Source organism: Apodemus sylvaticus, chromosome 20 (assembly GCF_947179515.1).
Source record: "Apodemus sylvaticus chromosome 20, mApoSyl1.1, whole genome shotgun sequence".
Classification (NCBI taxonomy): domain Eukaryota; kingdom Metazoa; phylum Chordata; class Mammalia; order Rodentia; family Muridae; genus Apodemus; species Apodemus sylvaticus.
The window spans coordinates 49,726,122-49,741,774 of NC_067491.1; the positions used below are offsets into that span (position 1 = coordinate 49,726,122).

General features: G+C 44.4%; 1 protein-coding gene across 2 annotated transcripts in view; it reads left to right on the forward strand.

Annotated features, from left to right (window-relative positions):
- C20H12orf75 (chromosome 20 C12orf75 homolog) overlaps positions 1-13,142 on the forward strand; it is a 40,939-nt gene extending 27,797 nt beyond the window's left edge. The window contains exons 3-6 of one of the 2 annotated variants that reach the window (XM_052165180.1): positions 7,963-7,998; positions 8,636-8,715; positions 10,246-10,278; positions 12,571-13,142. In XM_052165180.1, the coding sequence (XP_052021140.1) occupies positions 7,963-7,998; positions 8,636-8,715; positions 10,246-10,278; positions 12,571-12,581 (160 nt within the window). In that variant the 3' untranslated portion in view covers positions 12,582-13,142. Of the gene's footprint in view, positions 1-7,962; positions 7,999-8,635; positions 8,716-10,240; positions 10,279-12,570 lie in introns of both variants that reach the window. The other variant, XM_052165181.1, reaches the window with a different exon arrangement.
- Positions 13,143-15,653: the final 2,511 nt, after the last annotated feature.

Below are 15,653 nucleotides of genomic sequence, written 5' to 3' on the forward strand. Positions count from 1 at the left end.
ATATTTACATGTATGTACATGTGGGCATATGTGCACATTTGTGCTTTGTGTATATGTTTGTGTGAGTATGGGCACATATGCTATGTGCATGTGTTTGTGTGTATGCATATATTTACATATGTGTACACCTCTGTATGTATGTACATTTGTGTTTGAGTACATGTGTGTAATTATGAAATGTGCACATGTATAGGCATGTACATGTGCATGTGTTCATGCGTTTGCGTATAAGTACATACATGTCTGAGTTTGTGTGTGCATGTATATTTATAATTGTATGCTTATGTTCAAATATGAGTGTGTGCATCTGCACATGTGTGGAAGTATGTGTATGTCAACACACATGCATATGTATGCATGCATGTGTTTTAATGTGTTCACATATGTGTTTCTGTATATGAGTATATATGTGTGCTTTTATGTATGTGTGTTTGTGTGTATATTTGTTATATGTGTTTATATGTATATTTGTTTGTTTGTATGCTCAGATGTGTGCACATCTTCCTGTGTGCAAGCATATTTGTATATTGCTATACTTTTGAATGTAGGTACACATATATGCTTATGTATGCATGCATATATATGTGTATATATATTTATTTGTATGTCTTCTTGTGTTTTTGTGCTCTGTACCTATTGTATGTATGTAGATATTTCTTTGTATGCATATACTTGTATTTTCCTGTATGTGCCACATGTTTCTATATGCATGTGTTCATATATGTTTGTGTATAAGTATACATGTTTCTTTCTGTATGTACAACACATGTTTCCTGTGTATGCATTTTTGCTTTTGTATTTGTATGCATATTTGCATGTTTGCATATATTTGTTTGTGTGTGTGTTTTTGACCACACATACATGTGTATGCATTCATGTATATGTGTGTGCATGTTTGAAGGACTTCTTTTGGAAAATGGTACATTCTGATTATGTCTGCATGTGTGTATGTGTGTACACGTGCTAGGCTTCTTTTGGAAAATATCACATTCCAATGATCTTTTCCAGGACAGCCTTGCATGATAGTTTTTTGAAAACCCAAACTTTCCCCCTCTTGCTCCCTGAGCTTAATTGCCACCTTTTGACCTGCGTCTTAGCATTTTACTGCTGTGAACAGAAACCATGACCAAGGCAAGTCTTATAAAGGACAACATTTAATTGGGGCTGGCTTACAGGTTCAGAGGTTCAGTCCATTGTCAAGGCAGAAACATGGCAGCATCCAGGCAGGCATGGTGCAGGAGGAGCTGAGACTTCTACATCTTCATCTGAAGGCTGCTGGTGGAAGACTGACTTCCAGGCAGCTAGGAGGAGGGTCTTAAAGCCCACGCCCACAGTAACAGACCTACTGCAACAAGGCCACACCTTCTAATATTGCCATTCCCTGGGCCTGCTTCTTTCACAGCTGGCTGTCCTTGAGTACAGGGTTACTAACTATGAGGCAAGACTCAACTGAACCCTAAAACCCTAGTCACCTTAAGGCCATCCTGGTGGCATGCTGGGCCATTGGTTCCCTATCTCCAGGCCTTCCTCTTTCCAAGTATCTGCATCTTGGTGAAGCTTTCTTCTTCTTTGCATCTTTAGAGGGAAGCTGATACCTGCTGTGAAGGATTGCCTGGAGGGTGGTGAAGAGCCTCTAGAGCCAGTCAGTCAGTGGAGCTGGGGAGGCAGGCTAGAGCTCAGCGCTTTCACAAGCTTGGCCTGGAGGCAGCTTCGCCTCTGGGAAGCCACCAGCCACCTTGACCTCTCACTGGGGCTAGGTTTTTTCTTTTTCTCTGTGAATAAAAAGGCAGTGGACCGTAGTGTTTGAGTGCCCGTCTTCATGTATTTGAACTCCAGGGTTCTCTGCACTGATTTCTGTAGTTTGAAGCTCTCAGAGCTGTTGGGGTGAAGAGTACTGATGTATCCCATCCTCCCCTGATACACAGGAGGGACTGTGTATTAGTCAGGGCTCTCTAGAGTTACACACAGAGCTTGTGAGATGCACATGCACACCACACACACACACACACACACACACACACACACACACACACACACAATTTATTGGAATGAATTACAGACTGCAGTCCAGCTAATCCAACAATGCATAGCCGAGAATGGAAAGTCCAGGAATCCAGTAACTGCTCACTCCCATAAGGTTGGGTGTCTCGGCTGGTCTTCAGAAGAAGATGCTGGGATCCTGAAGAAGTAGTCTCCAAGGGCAAGCAGGCAATGAGCAAAAGCTCCCTTCTTCCATGTCCTTCTATAGGCTTCTAGCAGAAGAAGTGGCCCAAATTAAAGGTGTGTCTTTCTGCCTCGAGATCTGGATCAAAAGCCCACATCTTCCTTGCCTCAAGTTCCAGATTACAGGTGTGTCTTCCATTGCTGAATTGTAGTTCATCCCACATATAGTCAAGTTGACAACCAACAATAGCCATCACAAACTGGTTGACAATGACTCGTTTTGATTTAAATTTTGAGACAAGGCTTCTGTCTTAGTCAGGTTTCCTATTTCCTGCACAAACATCATGCCAGGAAGCAAGTTGGGGGAGGAAAGGGTTTATTCCACTTACACTTCTGCATTGCTGTTCATCACTAAAGGAAGTCAGGACTGGGACTCAAGCAGGTCAGGAAGCAGGAGCTGATGCAGAGGCCATGGAGAGATGTTCCTTACTGGCTTGCTTCCCCTGGCTTGCTCAGCCTGCTCTCTTACAGAACCCAAGAATACCAGCCCAAAGGTTGTACCACCCACAAGGGGCCCTCCCCTTTGATCACTAATTGAGAAAATGCACCACAGATGGATCACATGGGGGCACTTCCCCAAATGAAGCTCCTTTCTCTGTGATAACTCCAACCTGTGTCAAGTTGACACACAAAACTAGCCAGTACAATTGACCCCTTGTCAACTTGACATACAAACACATCACTATTAAGCCTCAACCCTTACTTTCTTATTCATCCCCAAGATCTAAATTACTTTAAAAGTCCCACAGTCTTTATATATTAAAAGTTCAATCACTTTAAAATGTCCAATATCTTTAAAATTCAAAGTCTTTTAAAAATTCAAAGTCTCTTAACTGTGGCTCCACTAAAATACTTTCTTCCTTCAAGAGGGAAACATATCAGGGCACAGTCACGATCAAAAGCATAACTCAAACTCCAATGGTTCAATGTCTGGGATCCAATTCACGATCTTCTGGGCTCCTCCAAGGGCTTGGGTCACTTCTTCAGCTCTGCCCTTTGTAGCACACAGCTTGTCTTCTAGGCTCCAACTGCCTGTACTCCACTGCTGCTGCTGTTCTTGGTGGTCATGGTGTGGTACTGGCATCTCCAAAACACTGCTATCTTCCATTGTAATTAGGCTTCACCAATAGCTTCTCATAGGCTCTCATCAGGGTGACAAGCCTCTGCTCCTATGCATGACCCCTTCAAGTCCTGGGCCATCAATTGCAACTGAGGCTGCGCCTTCACCAATGGCCTTCCGTGGCCTCTCACAGTGCCAAGAACCTCAGCTGCTCTACATGACCCCTTCATGCCTTCAAAACCAGTACCATCTGGGTGAGTCTTACACAGTACCAAGTCCAGCCACAGCACAAAATACAACTGTGGCTATCTTTGGAACACACTCTCTGTGCTCTCAGAAAACACTTCCCAGAAGATTTCACCTCAGTGATGCTGTTTTCTTCTTAATCACCGCTAATTTCTTAGCTCCAGCTAACCAGCATCAATAGTCCCAGTAACACAAAGGTTCGATTTAGTGTTTCTGGTATCTTGTTAATCACAGCTGATTCCTCAGCCCCAGCTAACCAAAACCACAGAATCTTCATAATTGAAATATTGCCCTGATAAGAGTCTTTAGTCTTCCCTCTGAAATTTCACAAGCCAAGCCTCCATCTTCTGCAATGTTCTCAACATTATCTTCCAAGCTCCTACATAACATTCCACAGAGCTCTTAACACTGAATGGATCATCTAGCCCAAAGTTCCAAAGTCCTTTCACAGTCCTCAAAACATGGTCAGGTTGTCACCAGAATACCCCACTACACTGGTACCACTTTGTCTTAGTCAGGGTTTCTATTCCTGCACAAACATCCTGACCAAGAAGCAAGTTGGGGGAGGAAAGGGTTTATTCAGCTTACACTTCTGCATTGCTGTTCATCACAAAAGGAAGTCAGGACTGGAACTCAAGCAGGGTTGGAAGCAGGAGCTGATGCAGAGGCCATGGAGAGATGTTCCTTACTGGCTTGCTTCCCCTGGCTTGCTCAGCCTGCTCTCTAGAGAACCCAAGAGCACCAGCCCAAAGGTGGTACCACCCACAAGGGGCCCTCCCCCTTGATCACTAATTAAGAAAATGCCCCACAGTTGGATCACATGGGGGCACTTCCCCAACTGAAAATCCTTTCTCTGTGATAACTCCAGCCTGTGTCAAGTTGACACACAAAACCAGCCAGTACAGTTTCTATCCCAGTCTTGTGTTAAGCTCACTATATAGCTGAGGATGACCTTAAGCTCATAATTCCCCCTTTTCCTGAGTGCTAGCATTCAGAGGTGTATGTGGCTCAGTAGATATTGGGCTTAGAGATAGTTGTGAGCCACCATGTGGTTGCTCTGAATTGAACTCAGTTCCTCTGGAAGAGCAATCAGTGCTCTTAACCACTGAGCTATTTCTCCAGCACCAGACAAACATTCTATCAACCGAGTTCCATCCCAAGCCCACTAACGCCATTTTTAAAGCCCAGGGCTCCTGTCCAAGAATTGAGAATAATTATTTGTGAAAAATGGATCAGGTGCAATCTCATATACAAACAAACACACCAAAGCAGGCTTCACAGCTTAGCTGAAGGCTTAGAAGACTGGACTGTGTGTGTGTGTATGTGTATGTATGTGTGTATGTGTATATGTGTATATGTGTGTGTATATGTGTGTGTATATATGTGTGGTATGCATGTCTGTATGTATGCACATGTCTGTATGTGTGTGTATGTGTGTATATGTATATGTGTGTGTATATGTGTGTGCATGTCAGTATGTGCGTGCATGCATGTATGTATGTGTGTGTATGTATGCATGCATGTATTGTGTGCATGTATGTATGTGTGTATGTGTGGGTATATATGTATGTGTGTATGTATGTGCATACATGTGTGTATGTATGTGTATGTGCTTATGTATGTGTATATGTGTATATGTGTGTATATATATGTGTATATGTGTGTATGTATGTGTGTATGTATGTGTATATGTGTGTATGTATGTGCATGCATGTGTATATGTGTGTATGTATGTGTGTGTATGCATGTGCATGCCTGTGTATATGTATGTATATATATGTGTGTATATGTGTGGGTATGTGTGTGTTTGCGTGTGTGCACGTGAGAATGTGAAGGCCCAAAGATGACATCAGGTACAGTTCTTGATTGCTCTCCTTGTTATTGAGGTAGGGTCTCCCACTGATCACATGGTCTCCAGTGAACGGAGGCTCACTGATTCTGGCAAGCCAGGTTGTCCTAGGAAGCTCTGTGTTTCTGCATAATTCTGGGATTATGGCACACCTGCTTGGCTTTTTGTGTGAATGCTGATGACCCAAACTCCAACCCTCACACTCCCTCAGCAAGCATTTTATACACAGACCCCCTTCCCAGCTTGAGAATGGACATCTTATAACGCATACATGGCGATTTTAGAACATTTTGTATCTGAAACTTCAATTACTCAATGTGATGACTATGCTATCATTTCCAGCTGGTTGTGTGTGTAAAGGTTGTTTATACTGGGAACACAGACTGGGCTTTAGATAATTGATAAGAGATAATAGATTTAAAATAGGGGTTGAAAAGATAGCTCAGCAGTTAAGGATGTAGACTGCTCTTCTAGCTTCACATTGGGCAGCTCACAACTTCTTGTAATTCCAGATATGATGGGTCTGAGGCCTCTGGCCTGCAAAGGCTGTATGTAAACTCATGTGCACATACCCACAGACAGACAGACAGATGGACAGACAGATAGACACACACACACACACACACACACACACACAGGAACAGACACACAATTAAAAAGAAATATTAAACATCACTGTTTTCTTGTATTTGGGAAAGTTAAACTTTGAATCAGTGTTAGGCAGAAGTACCGATCAGAAGATATAGCTGGAAATTGAGTTTGGAAAAGAAGCCATGATACATCGTGCATGCCCAAACCTACCAGTTACATACAGCTTCACAAACGATGCCTTCACGGCAGTGTGAGCCAGTTGGGACCACAGCACGCAGTTATAATCATGACTGAGTCACTCACCGCTGTTTCCCTGTTATCTGTGCTACAGATTTATGAATCCATTTTAGCTTAAAGTAGTAAATATCATCTTATTAAGCCTCAGCAGTGTGCATAACACCCTATTACAGTGTGGCTCTGATACTTCTCAGTTACAGAGGATCTGGCTCTTCTGCAAGGGTGAGTGAAACTGGTGACCGAGATGTGCATAAATACTGGACTTAGTTCCATAAATGACAACTCAGGATAGATGTCACACCCAATCTCAGAGTCACTGTGCTCATGGGCAGTATTCATTGGGAAACTGTCAAATCTGCTGGCAATGAGGGAGATCACATGTATGCACATAGCTGTGGTGGGACCTGACTCAAATTCTACGTGGGTAAAGCCATGGTGAGGCCGCCACTAGAATCAGAAGATTCAGTAGGGGGTGGGGATGGAGATGTTTTGTGTCTGTTCTGAATGAGGCCCCTTCTGTATGACCACGATGTTGTCTTTTGAATATTGCATTTCTCTAAGAAAAGTAACCTGTGTGTGCTAACCAGTGCCCTAGGACGACATCCCCTTAGAGAGCCGCAGAGGAATTTTTGTGGAATGTGCTCTCCTCTTGCACGAGGAGAGAGTCTGTTAAAGGCACCAGAGGCCTGAGGTCAAGCTCAGGTGCTGTTTTACAGGACGTATCCATTTTGCTTGAGTAAAAGTAATAGCGATCCCGGTACAAAATCAATCCTGAGATGTTATTTACTGAACCGAGCCTAGGATGCAAACATGCCAGGACATCATTGCATGTGTGTACGTACAAGTACGTGCACATTTGTGTGAGTGTACGTGCATGTGTGTGCCAACATGCATGTAGAGATCAGAGGTCAAGTTCAGGTGTTTAACCTGAGGTGCCCATTTTGTTTTCTGAGACAGAGACTGTCTGTTACTGGCCTTTGGCTTAGCAATATGCTGTTGCTGGGCAACCAGTGACCCCCCAAGTGTTGGCCTGCCTCTGCCCTCCAATGGCTGGGATTACAAGCATGTGCCATCATGTCTGGCTTCTGGGGTTCAAACTAGGGTCTTACTGCTTATACCACAAGTTGTTTAACAACTGAGTGTCCAGCATTCATGCTCCAGCACTGATGCTATATGTTTTAAGGAAGAGAGACACCCCCCCCCCCAAAAAAAAAACTTTCTTTGGACTGTTTTCCTGCTCGTTGTAGTAGAATGTGTATTAATGGCTCAGTTTTTGAACAAAGGGAAATAAGTTGGCTTTAATGCTTTCTCATTACTCTTGTCTGGGCTTCCCTGGGGGCCCTGGGGCCCCATATCATAGTAAGGGCAGGAAGGAGTTTGAGGGGTCACATGCTCACCCCTTATTTTACAGAGGAGATCCAGGAAACTTGTCACTGTTGGTCACGGGAGGAGGGCAGAATGGGTGTCAGCTTTCTGACATCTTTTTTCCAGTCTGCTGTCCTCCACCCCCAGGCCTTTATTTGGTTTGGGCATTGGTCTTTTTAGCATTTACTGAGTTTATCCATTTTGATATGTAGAAAGTTGCTCAGTGTTTCCTGTGTGCTCAGAGCCAGTGAGTACTGTGTTGCGGAGGCACAGGGTGGTAGTGATTGTGAACCAGGGGCACTGCTATCTTGCACTTTGCTCGTGACACTTCAAGGATGAAGTGTCTGGCTTGAAGCCGAGTGGCTCACACAGGTGTGTTTGGCTTTTTCAGAACAGAAGACTCCATTACCGAAGACGACAAGAGGAGGTATGTGTGTGGCCCCGGCTGGTTTGCCGTGAGTGGTTTTGGCCATAGTGCATGGATGTAGCCACGCTAGCATGGGGACAGAATACAGCTTCCACCAACTGGGACACTGGCGGGGATGTGCAGCCCAGCCAGACTTGGGATCGCGGCTTCAGCCCGGCAAGCTGGTGCTGTGCTCTGGGTGTGTCTCTGAGATGCCCACTCCTGTCCTTGAGGTGACTTTCCCGCTTCACCTCTCCACTTGTTCCTCTCAGGTTCTGCTCTGCTCCTCGCTGCACTCCTGGGCTCGCTCCCGTAGGACACACGTCTTTCCCTAGGAGGAAATGATTTCTGAATATCCTCCATTGCCTGACCCCACAGAGATCTCTGATGTGTCAGAAGTGGTGATTGACACCTGGCACACATTCCTCCACCCATTGCCTGACCGACTTAGCTCACTTCTTTCTCATTCCAAGCAAAATATTTAAACATTTTACTGATTTAATACAGATATTTTTTTCCCAACACTTCCTTCTAACATAGTAAACCAAGAATCTTTGAAAAGTCCTGAGTTGTCTTCATGGTCATATAATTGTTTGGAGTGGTTCATGCTTTGTTTTCGGATGCACCCTTTAACTTGATCTGATTTCTTATCTTAAAGAAACTATGGAGGTGTGTATGTTGGCCTACCCTCTGAAGCTGTCAACTTGGCCTCTAGTCAAGCAAAGACTGTACAAAAAAGTAAGCAAGGGTTTTGTGGGACTATTTCCTCATAACAAAAGTATGACTGTGTGTGTGTATTCACATGTGTGTGTGTGAATTTGTGTGTCTATGTATGTGTGTGTGGGTATATGCATGTCTGTATATTTGTGAGTATGTATGTGTCTGTGTATATGTGGGTGTGGATATTTGTGTGTGCATGCATGGATGTATCTGTGTATATATGTGTGAATGTATAGGTGTGGGTGTTTGTGTATGTAGGCATATGTATAGGTATATGTGTTTGTGTGTGTACGTGTGTTTGGGAATTGGTGTTTGTGTATGGGTGTGTCCATATGTCTGTATGTATATGTATGTGGGTGGGTATTTGTGTATGTATGTGTATGCACTTACATTTCTGGGTGCTTATGTGTGTATGTGTGTGTGCACACATGTATGAGTGTGGGTGTTTGGGAGCCGTCTTCCCTTTTGGAGACAGGCTCTTTCTCTGACTTGGAACCTGTCAAGTCCTTTAATCCGCTGACCAGCAAGCCCCAGAGAGCCGGCTGCCTTTGCCTTCGCAGCACTGACTTACAAGAGCACGCTCCCATTCGAGGTGTCTTTTGTAAACTGTGTGTTTGGGGGCTCGAACTCAGGTCACCATGCTTGCCCACCAGGGATTTCACTTTGCCTACTGAGCTATCTCCTTGGTCTCAAAGACAAATGTAATTTATATTTTCCAGTTACCTGAGTTGGCCGCATGCTCCGCGGTGGCAGGGAGCCATGGGTGAACTGTGTGTTCCCTGTCACTGTTTTGTGAAAGTGGAGTCCATGTGTTAAAGCAACCTCCACAGAAGCCCGGTCTCCTTGGAGGCTGCCAATAGGGGTTTTATTTATGCACGTGTGCCACAGAAACTCTTGATTTCTCATTAATTTCAGTGCTGATGAGTGTGAAACGGAAACCCAGCTTTTAGCAAGTTGACGGAGTGTTGGCAAGCATGGGTTACGCTTCCATAACCATGAAGATGATGGGCTTATCAGCAGTGCAGTGGTTACAGGAGAAAGAACTGCTCGCAAAGCTGTATCACCTGACTTCAAAACACACTGTCATTATTTGTTGTCTGTTACTGCTTGTTTTATCATTTGTCACATTTTAATTCATCCAGTGCAGTGTTTGCATGTGGAGATCAGAGGGCAATTTGCAGAGGTTAGTTCTGCCCCTGTGGGTTCTAGGGTGAAACTCAGGCAGCAGGTGCCTGTACCCTCAGACCCATCTTGCCTGTCCTCCTTTATGATTTCTATGAGCAAGTGTGTATGTGTGCCTGAGTGTGTGTATATGTATATGTGCATATATGTGTATGCGCATGTGTGGGTGCATGCATGTATGCATGCGTGTGTGTGCACACATTCATGCATGTGCACATATGTGTGCATGTGCATAGGTGTGTGTGTGTGTGCATTTGTGCATATGCATGTGTGTATATGAGACTATTTGTAGCTTGTAGCTTTTTGGAAAATATAATGAGCTTTTAAAAATCTGAACACTAACTGTTCTTCTCTCTCTAAGATTAGAGGAAGGTAACACAATGACTGGATACTCAAGAGGTACTTTGTATTTTCCTGAATTATCTCCTCTGTGTGGTTTCCTGAATGACCTCGTGTGCTTACCCTTGCTGATGAAGAACCGCTTGTAGTTCCTGTGTGCAGCTTAGAGATCTCGGATGGTGGGATGACGTCCCGGAAGCTCTGGTCCTCTTGTCCTCCTGCTGCCCTGGTTTCTCTTTATCCTTTCACAAATACAGCGTGATTGATTTAATAAGAGCAAGCCGCACACCGAGGCTCACGGAACCTGGGAGGGCTTAGGGCTTGAATGGCAGATGGAGACCTCAGCCAGGGAGATGCCAGCTCGGAATCACATGAGGATCTACACACTGGGCTCAGGAGGAAATATGTCCCACACGCCTCGCCTCTTTTGAAGCCTCCGCTTTCAGGAGGGCTGTTTCCTAAGAGAGCTCATACTCTGTTCAAAGTCAGCCTTAGTCTTGGATTCAGGCTCTACCACAGGCTGATTGAATGGGTTACTTTTCTCGTGTGGCCTCAGTTTTATAATCTTTAGAATGGGTCTTTTGCTTAGCCATGAGGGTTGTCCTTAGGATTAGATGAGATGAATGGTAAATAGCTCTTGCTCTCATCATTGCCTCTGTCTTCTTGATCTTCTTTCTGATTCCCCTTTCTCTCCCTCTTCCCCTACCCTTTTCTCTTCTTTCCCTGACCCCTTCTTCATATTCCTCCCCTCCTCATGAACCCAAACTTTAGCAGATCATAAACAAAATTTCTTTGTTATTAAGGCCACCTCTTGTCCGTCTGGGGCCAGTCCTGGTCTTGGTAGAGACTGAGAAGTTTCCTGCTGGAGGGCTGGAGCACACAAGGTCTACGTCTCAAGGATAGCCCCAACAGCCTTAGAATCGTTCTCTGGACCGGTCTCGTCAGAGAGGCAGCATAGAGATTTATAAAGACTGGAATCCACCCCTCACCACCCCCAACTCTTGAAAATTCCCCAAGGAGTTTTCCTTTATTTGAATAGAGTGCCTCCCCCCCCCCAGAGTTCTGGGCTTGCTGTCATTTTGTCCCTTGTAGAAGTCCCTTGGGACACGCCTCCTGTGTAAACCCCGAGCTGGTGGAATACCAGCCTGTGCTACCATTCCCCCTCCCCTTCTCCCCCTAATGATGACGTGTTTCAGAGGTGTAAGAACTGATCAGAAGAGGGGTTCTGTAGATGCCCGCTGGGAACCTGGTTCCCTCTGCTGTACACAGACCTCAGGGGAGCTATGCTGGGCCTCTGCTTTCTCACTTGCCCTTGTGTGGGGGTCAGAAGGTCCCTGGTAACAGTTTAGCAGTCACTGCTGACACAGCCCACATGGCTTTAAGTGGCTTGCTCGCTGCTCCTGGATCCAAATGTGTTAACCATCACCCTCTCTGTCTGCTCTTTCTCTGATGGTGTCTAAATAGTCAGTTGGTCCTCGTTTCCCTCTGCCTCACTTTTGAATCATTTGAAAGCTTTTCCTAAGTGACTTGGCTTTTCATTTTCCTGAGTGGCTGTGTGTCCATTGTGCCACTTGTCTGTGACTCTCCAGGCCCATCCTTGGGCAGAATCTTGATGCGAGGACTGTCCTGGGAAGCTTCTGACACTAAGGACAAGCTACACTAGTTTGGGCCAACACCGTGGCCTTTCTGAATGGGTTTCACTTCACGAGCTCAGTTGGCTACATTTTGGGCCAAACTGAGGAATGACTTGATGTTAGTTAGCATCCCTTACATGATGATTCAAATGTGTGGTTTCTTAGACACCTGACTCCAGGGTGGAATTCATGGCCGTATAGCTGTGACCTTTTGAGAGGCATCCTCTACCCAGGAGGGAAGCGGTGGGTGGTCTACCCCTGCTTTGTACTCAGCCAGCAAACGTCGTTTATGAGATGGCTCTCAGATGCCAGTGTGACCCCCCCCCAGAGCTCCACAGGGCGCAGACGCATACGGCCCCTCTGCAAGATATTGCCGGGAAGGGACAGAGTTATCACTGGATGATCTATAGTATGAATTTGGTGCTGACGTGCACACAGCCTAGTCTGGCCATCGTCATTCTGTATTTTAATTTTTAATTATATTTTACAAGTCTCTCAGCATCCAGTTTGATCTCTATATAAATATTACCAATGTTCAGAACTATATTTCCCAGTACTGAATCTTAAGTAACTGTTGACTGGCTATTGAATATGTACTCTACTTAAGAGCAAATCAGTTAAATAATTTGCAGGCTTAGGACATGCATTTCTGTTCACGCTCTGATTTTTGAATGTGCTAATTCTCCCCCCTCCTCCCTTTCTTATTTTTCCTCTGTAGCTTGCTCATGAATTTGGAAGCGGTTTGGCTCCTGGGACATTGAATGAACACAGATATCTTCAAAGAAATTCTGAAAGGTTGTTCCTGCTGTGCCACCTCGCCCACATCCTAGCTGTGTAGTTAAAGCCACAGGTCCATGCTGGATGTTGTGGTCATAGAAGGGACTTTGTGCCACCCACCAGTGAGAGACCATAAAGGCTGTTGCTCCCCGGCCTGGGCCACCAGGCGCCACACCATGGTGTTTTCCCTCCTGACCATCCAGCACAGTTCACCAAACGCTTGTCTTTTCACTGATAATCTTTTGATAGTTTTTATACGACACGATCCTTATTGTATTTATAACACGGTCGTAGGGCCACATAAAGGAATTACCTGAAGTAATATATTGCCTCTTGTCTTCAATGTTTCTATGTCATTATTTTTTAGCTGTAAAGTTGGTAAATGGATTCTTAACAAACATCTCCCTTTTTTACTAGTTGGCTTAAAATTTTTGTCTTAATGCTGGGAGAATTCCCTTTGCTAAGAACATTGCAGCATTTGAAAATAAACTCATTCAATGTGCATGTTATATACATGTGTGGATTAAATTCTTCTTTTCTTCAGTCAAAAGCTTAAATAATTATAAATATTCTCCAGCCACTCAGTTGCCTGTTCTACCCTTGTGTAGCCTTAGCATCTCATTATGTTAACTCTGCGCTGTCTCTTAGGACATAACTGAGGACAGTTACTGTCTAGTGGGGTATCTGGAAAATTCTTAGTTCTCTAGCAACCTGTGTATCTACTTATGATGGCAGTGTAAGGAACTCAGTTGGCCAATGTATTTCAACAATTAAATATTTGTATCCCTCTTTACCTGGATCTCTTAATTATTTTCAAAAGGATACTTCCAAAGAAGCCACATGTGGTATTATCATATGTAAATAGAGTAAATCAATATTTAAACATAACACTGGCTGTCTTAGGGTTTCGTTGTTGTGAAGAGATACCATGACCAAGGCAACTTTTATAAAGGACAACATTTAGTCAGGGCTGACTTACAGTTTCAGAGGTTTAGTTCATTATCATCATGGTGGGAAGCATGGCAGTGTGCAGGCAGACAACAGTGCTGGAAGAGCCAAGAATTCTACACCTTGAGCCAAAGGCAGCAGGAGACTGTGTACCATCCTGGGTGTAGCTTGGACATATGAGACCTCAAAGCCCGCCCCCACTTCCTCAAGTAAGGCCAAATCTACTCCAACCAAGCCACACCTGCTAATAGTGCCACTCCCTATGGACCGTGCATTTCAACACACGATTCTATGGGGACCATACGTATTCAGACTATCACTCTAGTTAAATAAGATTACTCTGAAAAGTAGGATTTTTTTCCCCAAAGAGAAAGGCACTGTCTTCCATATTTGCTCAATATGGAACCATCAAATTGTTATAAATAAATAAATTCAGAAGTAAAAAATTACCAAGAACCTAGGAGGCATGTGTTCCTCTCTGTGCCTACACGTTCACTGTGGCACTCTGTTGGGACATCAAGTTGTCATCATTAATAATAGCAGCCCTGAGAAGCCTGAGGCAGGAGAGTCAAGAGTTCAAGACCAGCTGGCTGCACAATGAGTTTGAGATGATAATAAGCTACATGAGACCTTGTCTCAAAAATATTTTTAAATTAAAAAAAATAGCAACTACATTGGCTTTGGAAAACTTAATTCACAAATAACTTTAGATGGACAGAACACAAGGATAGGCTGGGGATACAGTCCAATTCTAAAAGAATCCCAATGGTTTTTCTATGTCTCTTTTGTTACAGTTCCAATCTGAAATTATACTATGTCTCAGTTAAATGTATCTGTTTTGTTTCCTCTTCATCCTGATGATATTTCAGCACTTCCTGAGGCTTTAGAAGCCTTCTGTGAGCCGGGCTGTGGTGGCGCATGCCTGTAATCCCAGCACTCTGGGAGGCAGAGGCAGGTGGATTTCTGAGTTCAAGGCCAGCCTGGTCTACATAGTGAGCTCCAGGACAGCCAAGGGCTATACAGAGAAACCCTGTCTTGGAAAAAAAAAAAGAAGCCTTCTGTGTAGGAATTTTGGAATATGCCTCTTAATGTGAATCTCTGTGTTCTTCTATTAGAGTGGGGTTACAGATCATGAGGGAGACCCCCCACTGAGATGGAATGCCCCCCATGGAATCAAATCCTGAGATCTCAGGATCCTATCTTATTACTGGTGACCTTGATCCTTTGATTGAGAGGTGTGGTGGTTTTTATTTGATTGGCCCAGGAAGTGACACTATTAGGAGGTGTGACCTTGTTGGAGTAGGTATGTCACTATGGGTGTAGGCTTTAAGACCCTTGTCCCAGCTGTTTGGAAGCCAGTTTGCTGCTAGCTGCCTTTGGAACAAGAGGTCCAAGTCTCAGCTCCTCTTTGTCATGGATACCACCATGCTCCTGCCTTGATGATAATAGACCGAACCTCTGAAATTGTAAGCCAGTCCCAATTACATGTAGTTCTTAGAAGGTTGTCTTGGTCATGGTCTCTCTTCACACCAGTAAAACCCTAACTAAGACCAGAGGGATCTCAGCTCTCCACCACTGTTCCTAGTTTCTCCTTTTTGGTCCTTCTAAATGCACCATGAGTTTAGACCACTTCAAGATGGGAGTTGATCTCCACCCCCTGGAGGAATTTGGGTGGTGTTTATTAAAATTATGATGGCATTTTTGCAATATTCTTGTCACCAGGCTTCTATTTATTTTCTAGGTATCTGGGGATGACTTATTCAGTGTGTATTCTAAGCTAGTCAGTATTCAGCGCCTAGTTCAACATCTCTTTCGAAGAGAAACATGGTTACTGATGGAATGACTTGCACCCTGGGTCACTGGGAACGCAGCTTGGAAGCCTTAGTCAGGTTGGCATAGACTCACCTGATGGTGCTCCCCCTGGTGATCCCAGCCACAGTCTGCCACGCCTCCTGTAAGAGAGGGGAACTTTGGGGTAACCGACTGCTGTACTTGGTGCAAACGAACGAATGAGTGCCTCTAGCGGTATCATTCGTCTATGTATGTATGTATCCGCTATCTGACGGATTGAGTAGC